Source organism: Tachysurus vachellii, chromosome 20 (assembly GCF_030014155.1).
Source record: "Tachysurus vachellii isolate PV-2020 chromosome 20, HZAU_Pvac_v1, whole genome shotgun sequence".
Classification (NCBI taxonomy): domain Eukaryota; kingdom Metazoa; phylum Chordata; class Actinopteri; order Siluriformes; family Bagridae; genus Tachysurus; species Tachysurus vachellii.
Genome location: NC_083479.1, coordinates 18,574,292 through 18,586,536, shown reverse-complemented (window position 1 = coordinate 18,586,536; position 12,245 = coordinate 18,574,292). Strand labels below are relative to the sequence as shown.

Here is a 12,245-nt window from a genome sequence, read left to right as displayed (position 1 = left end):
TGTCTGTCTGTCTGCGTGCGTGTCTGTCTGTCTGCGTGCGTGCGTCTGTCTGTCTGCGTGCGTGCGTGCGTCTGTCTGTCTGTCTGCGTGCGTCTGTCTGCATGTGTGTGTCTGTCTGTCTGTCTGTGTGTGTCTGTCTGTGTGTGCACCAATCAGGTCATTCACTAACTCATTTATTCTCTCTCTCTCTCTCTCTCTCTCTCTCTCTCTCAGTTCTAGCTACTATAGCGTTTGCGTTCCTGCTGCTGCCGATGTGCCAGTACCTGACGCGACCCTGCTCCCCACAGAACAAGTACGATCAATCCAGATGTTTCTACACTGCTGTGTGGCTGGTGCTCATGTAGCAGCTCACTGTATTAAAGCTCTTGTGTGTTAACATGTTTGTTGTATAGAGGATTTAATGATCCCAGATTCAGGGGAAATATCAGGAGACGTGCTGACGGACAGAGAGCTGCGATTCTTTACCGTTCCTTCAGTTTAACCCAAAAACATTGTGAGGATAAATTAAGGCTTAACTTAAAAACCCGATGATCTGCATGAAACCCGTCGGCTTTGTGGCTTTTGTTCCAAGTTGACTTTAGAGTCTGGATTTAGAAGATTAACCTTTTTAAGATTCTTTCACATCGTCAGCTTCATGGCGCTGAGCTGACAGAGAGCCGGAAGCCAAGAAAAAGTCCAGAATGTCAAAAATTCTACTTAGTGAGACGGTTCAGAGGAGTGTGGCAATGATTTACACATCTACAGAAATAATGTAATATTAAAGATTTGAGGTCACTGATAACATTTAGCACATTCTCTGCTAAAGCTTTCTAAACACTGAAAATAAATAAAGGACCAAATGACCAAATGAATGCAAGATATTTTCCACCTCGTATGTTCAGTCTGGGATTGAAAAAAAAAAAACTACACTTAAAAAAGCTAGGAGCAAAGAGTAAAGTGCTAGAAAGAAGAAGAGAGGGATTAAAAAAAAACCAGCAGATGAGTTGTATTGTTGCTTTATTTAGTTTATTGTTAGCGAGAATTCATTTAGAAAACTCGCTTATTCTGTCTGCACATCTATAGATTACTCCTCATGACTCATCAGAGCTGTTACAGGATGTAGTAATGAAGATGCGCGGTTATTCGGATGCTTGTTCGGAAAACCGATCACCTCTTTTGGGAATACCGCTAAATGTTCGAAGCCAAATCAAATAAACAAAACGGTCTCTTTGTTTAAGACGTCGTCCTCAACCGAACTTTATCCTCCATGTTTAACTAGTTAAGCTGGAGGTCAAGTTTGTTTAGATTACTTGTGTACATTTGATTGTGTATGTGTATGTATGTGCATATATATATATAAATATATAAATATAAGGGGTGTGTGTTTACATTCAGGATTTCTTTTGGCTGCTGCGGTCGCTTCACATTGGCCGAGTTGCTCTCCTTTTCCCTATCGGTCATGCTCGTCCTCATCTGGGTGCTAACGGGACACTGGCTCCTCATGGACGGTAGGTTTGTGTGTGTGTGTGTGTGTGTGTGTGTGAGACATAAGACCAAGTATTCATCTCGTACTTTCACCCTTTTTCTCCCTGCTTATGTTGCTGTAATTATTTATTTCATGATTTCATATTTTTCCAGTCACTTGCGAGTAAAACACGACATTCCCTGTAATTGTTGTTTGTTTGTTGATTTATTTAAATAACCGTTATCTGTTCAGCTTGGTGTAGTGTTCGGTCTTGTTTAAGCCTGTGTTCTAGTTTACAGTAATGTTTACTACTTCAGACCTTCTGAGGTGAAATCAATCGATGACGACAACCAAAGTCGTGAGCGAAAGGTTTTAGGAGATTATCCGTGTTGTAGTTTGACGTGAAAAGCCAGAGGGTGCGACGTCGGCTGCTGCGATATGGTTCTAGTCAACGCACGAACGTTTATGGATGTGAACGTACGTCTTAAAATAGCAGCAGCATTTTCAAACTTAAGGTTTAAGCCTGTAGTCTTTTCAAAGCGCAAAACATTCCGTGTGTTTTGTTGAATAAACAAATTACACAGGGCCCATCATGTTCCCGGTCTTTAAGGCGGCGTCCACTAAGTGCCACGTGCAGCATACATGACAAAATACAAATACATGAACAAAAGTATTAAGTCAACAAAGGTCTTGTATTACACCTGGTTAAGTCTTTACTTAAGTTACTGGCTTTCAGAGCTCTTAATGGATTTATGACCCTCGTGTTTCGAGTGCCTGATTGGCTGAGTTCCAAATAGAGCTTAAAGGTCAGGCTCTGCCATGGGCTTCATATTTGTCTTGCTACACCTTATTCGGAATAATACACATTGTTTGTTTGTTGGAATACCTGTTATTGTGCTCGTGCTAAAGTACGATGATGAAAGACTGAATGAGAGTCTGAACTTTTCCAGAAATACGCGTCGGATATATTTGTCATGATTTATTTCCTTTACATCGCTTTCTGTGTTCAAGCCTTCTGTCAAAGTTTAGGATGCAGCACCTAAGGAACGGAACCAAGGCGTAGCTATAGATTAGAGACGCAGAGGTTTATACTTCTGAGATGTTTGTTTGCGGGTAACTAACGTGACCGAACATTTGTTTTCTTTGCTTGATGCAGGCTTCTGACCTGGTTGTTTAAGACATGAGAAGCTTCTCACTGCATCAGTTAGGGTTAAAAGAACATCATAAACACTGCAGTAATAAGCAGTAATGCCAAGCTCTTAAGTATTTTCTGATTGCACTCTAAACATCCAGGCAGTGTGTAGATATTTCAGTCTCTGGTCATGAGTGGAGCTGCAGGACATTTTTACTCGTACAGATACACATTTGTTGTACTGTTTCCTTTCACCTGACACGCCCTGCGTAACTGCTGACTCTAATGGGAATGGGATGATACCAGACTGCCCTAAGAGGGGAAAAGTCATTCCGGTTGTTCCATGTAGACACGGTGTTCGGTTACGGGGTGGAAATTTCGGCTGGATTTACTTTTGTTTTGTTTTTCACTTTCTCTTCCCTTTTTTCTTCTTTATAGAGTGTCCTAAACCATGCGAGCATGTAGGCATGTATTTCTGGGAATGGTGTTTGGGTTATTAGACTGTTAGCTCGTCAGGTTTCATTGTCTTTTTGTTTTTTGCTTGCTTTCGTTGACGTTGATGTCGATGCTGTTGTCTGTGCAGCGCTGGCGATGGGTCTGTGCGTGGCGATGATCGCCTTCGTGAGACTGCCCAGTCTGAAGGTGTCCTGTCTGCTCCTGTCTGGTCTGCTCATCTATGATGTGTTCTGGGTAAGAAAGACACACACTATTTCAGAGCTTAGCGTGTGAGCACAATCATGTGAATCTGTCCCTTCTCTGGTCTCCAGGTCTTCTTCTCAGCTTACATCTTTAACAGTAACGTGATGGTGAAGGTGGCCACGCAGCCGGCTGATAACCCGCTGGACGTTATCTCCCGTAAGCTGCACCTGGGTCCCAGCATGGGGCGTGACGTGCCCCGCCTCTCGCTCCCAGGCAAGCTGGTGTTCCCGAGCTCCACGGGCAGCCACTTCTCCATGTTGGGCATTGGTGACATCGTCATGCCCGGACTTCTGCTCTGCTTCGTGTTGCGCTATGACAACTACAAAAAGCAGGCGAATGGTGAGGCACAGAGCCCTGCCAACATGTCCGGGCGCATGCAGCGCGTCTCCTACTTCCACTGCACTCTCATTGGCTACTTCGTAGGTGAGTCGGGACACTGCTGTGATGGTGTGAGATGATCCTGTAGTCTTGTACACAGGGACTGATCATGACCACAACACGATACCGCTAAAGTATTTCATTTTGTTCAGATTATTATGTATTAGTCTCTTTGTACAATTCTGGGGTTAAAGCAAAGCCTGGGGTGAAAAAGGATGTTGGATATGATCTTATTGTCAGTGTGTCCTGGTATGAGCACAGGATTAAACCTGGATTACAGGAAGTTTCTTCCTCAGGGATCTACAGGCAGGTTTCTGTAAAGCTGCTTGATGACAATACAAATAAAAATGAGTTGACATTCGGCCTTTCAGCTCCATAATCCAGGTTTCTAATCCTATAGTCTAAAATTTGTTATAAATCTAAAGACCGGGACATGGTTCAAATCCTACAGTGTCCTGTTAGGAGTTACTTTCTGTACCTATAGACATCAGACTGAGTCTCTCTCTCTCTCTCTCCCCCTCCCCTGTCCCTCATTCTCACCTGCTTCTCTCTCTCTCTCTCTCTCTCTCTCTCTCTCTCTCTCTCTCTCTCTCTCTCTCTCTCTCTCTCTCTCTCTCTCTCTCTCTCTCTCTCTCTCTCTCTCTCTCTCTCTCTCTCTCTCTCTCTCTCTCTCTCTCTCTCTCTCTCTCTCAGGTCTTCTGACTGCGACCGTAGCGTCTCGGATTCACCGTGCGGCTCAGCCGGCTCTGCTCTACCTGGTGCCCTTCACACTGCTGCCTCTGCTCACTATGGCCTACCTGAAGGTACGGCTCTGTACAAAATGTGTACTAGTTAAATTTTGCGCTGGTCCTCTGGGGTAATGGCTCTCTGTAAATGGCCAGTAGTTCAATGTGAAAGTTCAATGCTAAATGTGTAAATATTGACAGTGAGGCCCAGACTAATAACACAATCACTTATTTCAGGAAATTATATCTGCCTGAATGTTTACACATCTTTTATAACTAAGATAGACTGTGAGCAACGTGCGTGTGTGTGTGTTGTGAGCAGGCCATGTGTGTGCGCGGGGGGGCGAGAGTGTGTGCGGTGGGGGTGGGCGAGCGAGAGTGTGTGCGCGGGGGGGGCGAGCGAGAGTGTGTGCGCGGGGGGGGGCGAGCGAGAGTGTGTGCGCGGGGGGGGCGAGCGAGAGTGTGTGCGCGGGGGGGCGAGCGAGAGTGTGTGCGCGGGGGGGGGCGATCGAGAGTGTGTGAGCGGGGGGGGGCGAGCGAGAGAGTGCGCGCGGGGGGGGCGAGCGAGAGAGTGCGCGCGGGGGGGCGAGCGAGAGAGTGCGCGCGGGGGGGGCGAGCGAGAGAGTGCGCGCGGGGGGGCGAGCGAGAGAGTGCGCGCGGGGGGGCGAGCGAGAGAGTGGGGGGGGCGAGAGTGACCTGCGCGTGAGTGAGAGTGACCTGCGCGTGAGTGAGAGTGACCTGCGCGTGAGTGAGAGTGACCTGCGCGTGTGAGTGAGAGTGACCTGCGCGTGTGAGTGAGTGAAGAGTGTGTGTGAGTGAGTGAAGAGTGTGCGAGTGAGTGAGTGAAGAGTGTGCGAGTGAGTGAGTGAAGAGTGTGCGTGAGTGCGTGAGTGAAGAGTGTGCGTGAGTGCGTGAGTGAAGAGTGTGTGTGAGTGCGTGAGTGAAGAGTGTGAGTGAAGAGTGACGAGTGTGTGTGCTTTAGTAACCGTGTTGTGTATGTGGACATCTTCAGGGCGATCTGCGGCGCATGTGGTCTGAGCCTTTCCACGCCAAGTCCAGCAGCTCCCGGTTCATGGACGTATGATGGCCACGAGCGAGACGGGCAGTGTTCAGTTCAACTCATCCCCAAGACACAGAGAGAGGGAGAGAGAGCAGGAATACAGGAAGAGAGTCGCACTCGTCTTCTTGTCTCCTTATTCGTCGATCAGATGGAGAGCTGCTTGACTTCACTGCCAGATGGATTCTGCTCAGCACATTCACTCACCTTCTCTTTGTATTACCTCTTCTCTTTCCTCATCATCTCTCTCTCTCTCTCTCTCTCTCTCTCTCTCTCTCTCTCTCTCTCTCTCTCTCTCTCTCTCTCTCTCTCCCTCCCCCCTCCCTCCCCATTGGTCCCTGTTGGACTGAGAGGCCACTCCTTAATAGACTTGTCTTTACGGGACACAGCCGGTGCTCCACGTGATGATTTTTTTTTTTTCTAACCGGCATCATTATGGATTTGCAGACTGTTGGTGTTGTTTTTTTGTTTGTTTAGATTTGTTTTTGAACCACGGACAAGACGCTGAGATACAAAGTCTCGGCCTACGGACAGTGATGACCCTGAGGGGACCAACACACACACACACACACACACAAACACACACACAAGGCCACAGATGCTTTCCTGCTCCCCCCCTCCCCTCCCCTCCCCTCTCCTCTCTTATAAACCCCTCCCTTTTCCCCTTTCCAGATATGTGTATTTTATTTAGAAAGATTTTATTCTTGACATATACAGAAACGACGCATTATGAAATGGAGTGTGTCCTTACGGTTAAGAAGGCCACGCCCCTCTATGTATATATGTGTACACATGTATTAGGGTTATCATGTTGGGGTGCAAGTGTTTGTGTGATCAAATACTGTGTGTGTGTGTGTGTGTGTGAGAGAGAGAGAGAGTGTGAGAGAGTGAGGGCTTTTTTTCTCCTGTGCTTTTCCCCTTTGTTGCTTTTTTAGGTGGATTTGTAGTCAGGGGTCGATGGGAAACACTGTTAGTTTTTTTTTTTTGTTTTGGGTCTCTAACTAACACCCCACCCCACCCCCCAAACTATAAAGGTCACACCATGTACACAACATATTTTACGACCATGTTTCCTCTTCTTTTAATGAAACAGTTGGTGAAATTTGGGCACGTTACCACTCCAGAGACGTGTTTGCTGTCTGTTTTTTGGAGTTTAAATGAAAGAAACAAATGTTGGTTGTTAGTTTGCATTAAACCTCACCGTGTCCTGGTCTGCTTTATACCAGAAGCTTGTTGAGAAATACAGCATGGTCCTGTTTTTTAACACGAGTAACAGATTTGTATCGATGTACACGTTCTGGCACGTTAGCGTTTCTATAGTAACAGACTCACTTGTATAGTCGCCGCTTCACATGATCTAAGGGTGCTTTCACATACGCAGTGTTTAGTCCGTTCTTATCGAACCCTGGTGCGTTTTCTTCTTTAGTCCGGTTCCGTGGCCTTCTCAGTCTCCTTCAAATCAAACTCTTGCACCGTTCGAGCTCGATTCGATTCAGAGGCGAGTTAAAATAATTGCTGAAATGAGTGGCAAGCTCTCAGGCAAAGGACCAAGTTGTATCGCTGACTGGAAACACAAGAGAAAATAGACCGTGGAGACGATACACAATGATCTGAGCTCAGCGTACACCAGATGCTAAAGTTCTGTTTCAGTTCTCTTCACTCTGTCTGACCAATTAAAGGAAGAACGATGGAGAGCTTCGCACATTGTGGCTTGTTTTGTAACCCCCCACCTCACCCCCCAAAATATACACACCCGTTGCAATTTAGTTCGCAAATTAAATGCATCACATGTCGCTCTAATTTGAATTCAGTGAATACAAGTATAATAAATAAATATTTCATATATTCCATATCCCGTTAAGAAAAGCGTGTGCTGGTTGACATTGCGTTTTCCCTACAGAGACGTCTGTGTAGCATTTCTGTAAGGAGTCTCTGGTGTCGGCTGGTCTTCAGGACCGAGGACTTTCTGGTTTCTCTGTAATCTACAAGAAGCTGCGTTTTTGTTGTTGTTGTCTTGTAAACTTTGAAAGGGGAAAAAGAGAAGCTATGAGGTGAGGAGGAACAATCGTTTAGCTGCAGTAACTGAAGCGAGAGAGAACAGGAACAAGTCTCGATGACGTTCGAAAGGGTGACGTGCTGCTCGTTAATGAATTAAAAAGAAATCCCACCACCCAGTGTGGATTCTTTTACTCGGACAGCACGGCCCGTAGTGTGGTGGTGAGATTTTGTGTCCAATACGACGTTAAATTTGCTTCAGGTTTCACCAACTGTTCCTTTTAAACCGCAGGAAACCAGCAGGACGGACTGAACAAAATGAGAAGTGTGTGTGTGTGTCTGAAGTGAATGTATGGCATTACCTCTGAGTCTGGATCAGAACGGTGCTCTTACAGTCAACGGGCTCGGCGCCGATTTCGTTCGTCATTAAGAAGCTTGGTGTGGTTTGTAGGCATGTGCCAGTATTATCCTGACAAATTCCTCACCCGATGATGGGATTCCCTTGTTCGAGACTTGACGTGTCTCCTTCAGATCCACCTGAAATCAGAAATAACGATAATCTGCGTGTTAAATATCACAGTTTTACAAAAGTGATGACTGGCACATGCCTTGTGGCTTACTTTCTAATTCTCTCTTCATTTTAGTAGTTTTCTTGACCGTTATTTGCCCCAAGAGACTGGAAGTGTGTGTGTGTGTGTGCGCATGTGTGTGTGTGCGCGCGTGTATCTTAAGTTCCGCTCCTTCTCTTTCTTTTTTTTTTCTTTCTTTTTCCTACTTGATTATTTCTGGATCTGTGAGTCGTCTGGCCTTGCATGTGAAGTGTACAGTGTGTCGTCGTTCAGTAAGCCTACGGCAGCACTGCATCACTCACAAGCACACAACGGACGAACGAACAGACGGACAGTATGATTGCACAACAACATAAACACAAGCGCACGGGCCACGGAGATCCACGGGCCCTGTGTCTCAGACAGGGACCTCGACCTCACAGACGCCAGGCAGAGAACATTTTCCTGACCACGGCACATTCGGAGCATCATCGACGTCAACTTACCCACAATCCCTTTCCTGATCCCCTGCAGCCCTCCTTATAGACATGAAATTGAAACCATTGAATGATTGAACATTTTCAAGAGGTTTTCTTTTTTATGACAAGATTCACCTTTTTGTTTTGGTTTTTTGTTTTGTTTTGTTTTGTTTTTGTTTTATCCGCTCATTTGTATTTTTCTTAGTGTGTTATTTTATACTTTCTCCCTCTGTCCCTCTTCACTGGGCTCCGTTGTCACGTTTGCGTTACGGCCAAAAGGATTCTGTATAAAGTGGATTTAAAAAAAAATAAATAAATTAAGAACTGTGTAGTGACCTTATGGATCCTGACGTGCTGTACCTAAACGTTTTCATCTCCTTTAACCTGCTCCCCTTCATCCGGTCAGGATTCTGCTGTAAATAAACGTGACTCTAACTGTAGAGCCTCTTTACTGTCTCACTGTGTTTAAAACAAACTGTCATTTACAACTTTATGCCCAAAGAAGAGCAGAAATTAAAATATCTTTTAGTCAACTGACAACTTGAAAGGAAAAGTCCATCTGGAACAGTTTCCATATTAATCTTGATAACCTTTAGAGCAAGTTCTCTTTACCAGCATCAAGATTTCACTGGTAATTAAATTCATTTCTACATAAAGACAGTGATGCAGCGGCGCTTTTAAGTCTCACAGATCTCTATCTGGATTTCTCATAAATTTATCACAGGAAAGTGGCAAGTTGGTGAGAAAAAAAAGAAAAGATGCTCTTTTACTCTTATTCCTTGTGTTTAATGAGAGAAACTGCTGTGTTTTTTTGCTGACAAACACCTACGTTTACATATATTTGGTTATATTTCTCTGGTGATATTTACACTGAAATACAACAAAGTGCAAGTTTAAAACTATGCTTTCAATGATGTCAATATAATAATTCAAACATACTTTGTGTAATAATAAAATGTAAAGTCATTTTTTTCTGTATAACTATTTCATGAACTCAAGGTTTTTTTTTGTTTTTGTTTTTTCCCTCCGTTTATGCTAAGAGCGGCAGTGATGTTTTTAGCCACAAGGCGTCGCTGCAGTGCAGATTACGTTCCCCAATACGACACTGAGATTAATTTGTACTTTAATTGCAAATTAAACTACAAACGTAGGTGACATTTTTTTTCTGAATAAAATTGTAGTAAATTTCCATATTATTTTCACTAAAGGTGGAAATGATCTAACGTGTATAATAATAGTATTCTGTGCAATAACAATCGGAACTGCTGAGATATCGTCGCCATGGTAATTAAAAAAAAAAACCGCTTCCGGTTTTTAATCCTTTTTTTATTTTTGAATTTACTTACAAGATTTTAATATATTAACATCTAGAAACACACGTAACGTGAAAAAGACGTGCTGCATATTCGTATTTTTCTATTTTCCCCGTGTTTAATGCCTCTGTTTACAAAACCGCCCGCCATATCGTAAACTTCCGGGTTAATGTAGCTGGGTACGTGCACACCGATAAACACTTTTTATATTCACACATATTACCAATACGATAAAGTATGGAACGCAGGCAATGACCCGCTGTATGTCTGGAAGTGTTGGTTGTATTTCTACCAGTATGTTTTTTTATTTAGATTTTTTAAGTTAAAGTCACTGAGCTCAGCTTGACGTTCAGGCTCGTGACCACAAGGTGGCGCTGTGGCGTCTCGCGAGCGCTTTCTCACGCGCAGGCAAAATGGCCGCCTTCACGTTACAAACTTTCTACATTAAACACTTAGAGGAAGAAATGACTTAATGATGTTAAAAATATTATTTTTATTATTACACAACCGAGTAATCGTTCAAAAAGGTGCTCGGAAAGATAAATGTAAGATTCAGCTATGATGAGACTCTGTGGAGGAAAAAAAAAGTGTTAAAATTGCAGCAATTACAATAAACCTAATAAAAAACACCTTGTAGTTCATGAGCATGTTTATGTGACGATGAGTTTCAAATTACAAGTGGGTTTAGTCTTAAATTTAAAGTGTTTATTAAATGGGTCAACCAGAGCAGGGGAAGGGTTGCCAGGTTGTGGAACTGTAATGATGTGTTTCTCAGGGCTTCTTCAGGGCTTTTTATTTCATTAAAAACCCAAACTTCTTTCATTGACGTTGATGTATTTTGATTTTGGTTACTGGTTTCCTACATTATCCACAATGCCATTCGATTACTTGCTGATAGTGTTGCGGTACGATTTAACCCCCACCTCATTTCTACCTAATGAAAGTGTAGCAGCGGCTCTTTATCAGTCCATCACATCCATCATCTCGTAGATCGCTGACTATCAGAGCTGACAATCTAGTTTGAGTTAACTTGTGTAAGTCAAACTGACTAGCTTTTCCACCAGAGGTGGGAGTAAGTCACACATGTGCAAGTCACAAGTAAGTCTCAAGTCTTAACCTTCAAGTCTCAAGCAAGTCCAAGTCAATTTTTGTGAGAGTCAATTCAAGTCAAGTCAAGTCACTGATTTATGTCAAGCAATTCAAGTCAAGTCGTAGCTTGAGTCAAGCAAGTCACTGGCAAGTCATACAGATGTTTGATGATTTAACTAAATGTATATATTAAACAAAGTTAAATCTAAGTATTTATGGACTATGAGAGTTTTATTGGCACCAAAAAATGATTATATGCATTTATTTTTAAAAGGTGTCCACATACAGGTGAGTTGTAAATGCAATAAAAATCTACAAAAGAATAAAAATCAAAACAACAAGGAATAAGATGTAAATGTAACTGAAATAAGGCCGACATAAAAGCATGAAAAGTTTCAATATGCCTCAAACATTGCAGAAGACCATGGAAAAGTATATATAAAAAGGTGCAATGGTTTCTATGCAACCAAATGGCATTTTTTGAACAGGCATTCCCTTTTAATGGGACATGAACACATCCTTAAATTAGATCCTTCCTTTTTAACAACAGAATAACAACAACAATCAATCACGTCAATCAAAAAATGTAAATTATTGAATCACACAAACCTTGAAGTGAATTAACTATTGGAGAGAGAGAGAGAGAGAGAGAGAGAGAGAGAGAGAGATGATTGGAGTGAGAGTAATTTATTAATTAAAGGGATAGTTCACCTAAAAATTAAAATTCTTTCATCATTTTCTCGCCCTCATGATGTTACAAACCTGTATAAATTTCTTTGTTTTGATGAACACACATGTAGATATTTTGAGGAATGTAACCAAACCATTCATGAGCCCCATTCACTTCCATAGTATTCTTTTTTCCCACTATGGAAGTGAATGGGGCTCATGAATGGTTTGGTTACAAACATTCCTCAAAATATCTACATGTGTGTTCATCAAAACAAAGAAATGTATACAGGTTTGTAACATCATTGAATGTGTGTGTGTGTGTGTGTGTGTGTGTGTGTGTGTGTGTGTGTGTGTGTGTGTGTGTGAGTGTATGTGTGTGCGAGACAAGAATATGGCTGTGCTTTATAATTTTTTATTTGTTTATATTTATGTTTTTTATATATATGTGCATCCCCATAACAAATCCATACGCTTTTCACTCAAAGCCTAACACTGAAGACCAATTATAAGTGCTATTGCAAAAAAGCTGACATTTCCACATGAACAGTGACCAACCATTTACACTACATTGCGCTTACTAAAAATTTAATTTGATAGAACTTTGTCATTCAGTTGTGAGTGATGTGGTCGCATTCTGCTGTTCTTCTCTTCTCATCTTGCACAAAATCCCGGTAACCAAACTTAATTATTTTTGATGTAGCGCCTTCCATGTTT

General features: G+C 42.8%; 1 protein-coding gene across 1 annotated transcript in view; it reads left to right on the top strand.

Annotated features, from left to right (window-relative positions):
* The window catches only part of sppl3 (signal peptide peptidase 3), a 32,139-nt gene extending 23,242 nt beyond the window's left edge, over nucleotides 1–8,897 (top strand). Inside the window, exons 5-10 of the mRNA XM_060895510.1 lie at nucleotides 214–292; nucleotides 1,375–1,487; nucleotides 3,160–3,266; nucleotides 3,344–3,698; nucleotides 4,347–4,456; nucleotides 5,391–8,897. Coding sequence (XP_060751493.1) covers nucleotides 214–292; nucleotides 1,375–1,487; nucleotides 3,160–3,266; nucleotides 3,344–3,698; nucleotides 4,347–4,456; nucleotides 5,391–5,462 — 836 coding nt within the window. The 3' untranslated portion in view covers nucleotides 5,463–8,897. The remainder of the gene's footprint in view (nucleotides 1–213; nucleotides 293–1,374; nucleotides 1,488–3,159; nucleotides 3,267–3,343; nucleotides 3,699–4,346; nucleotides 4,457–5,390) is intronic.
* Nucleotides 8,898–12,245: the final 3,348 nt, after the last annotated feature.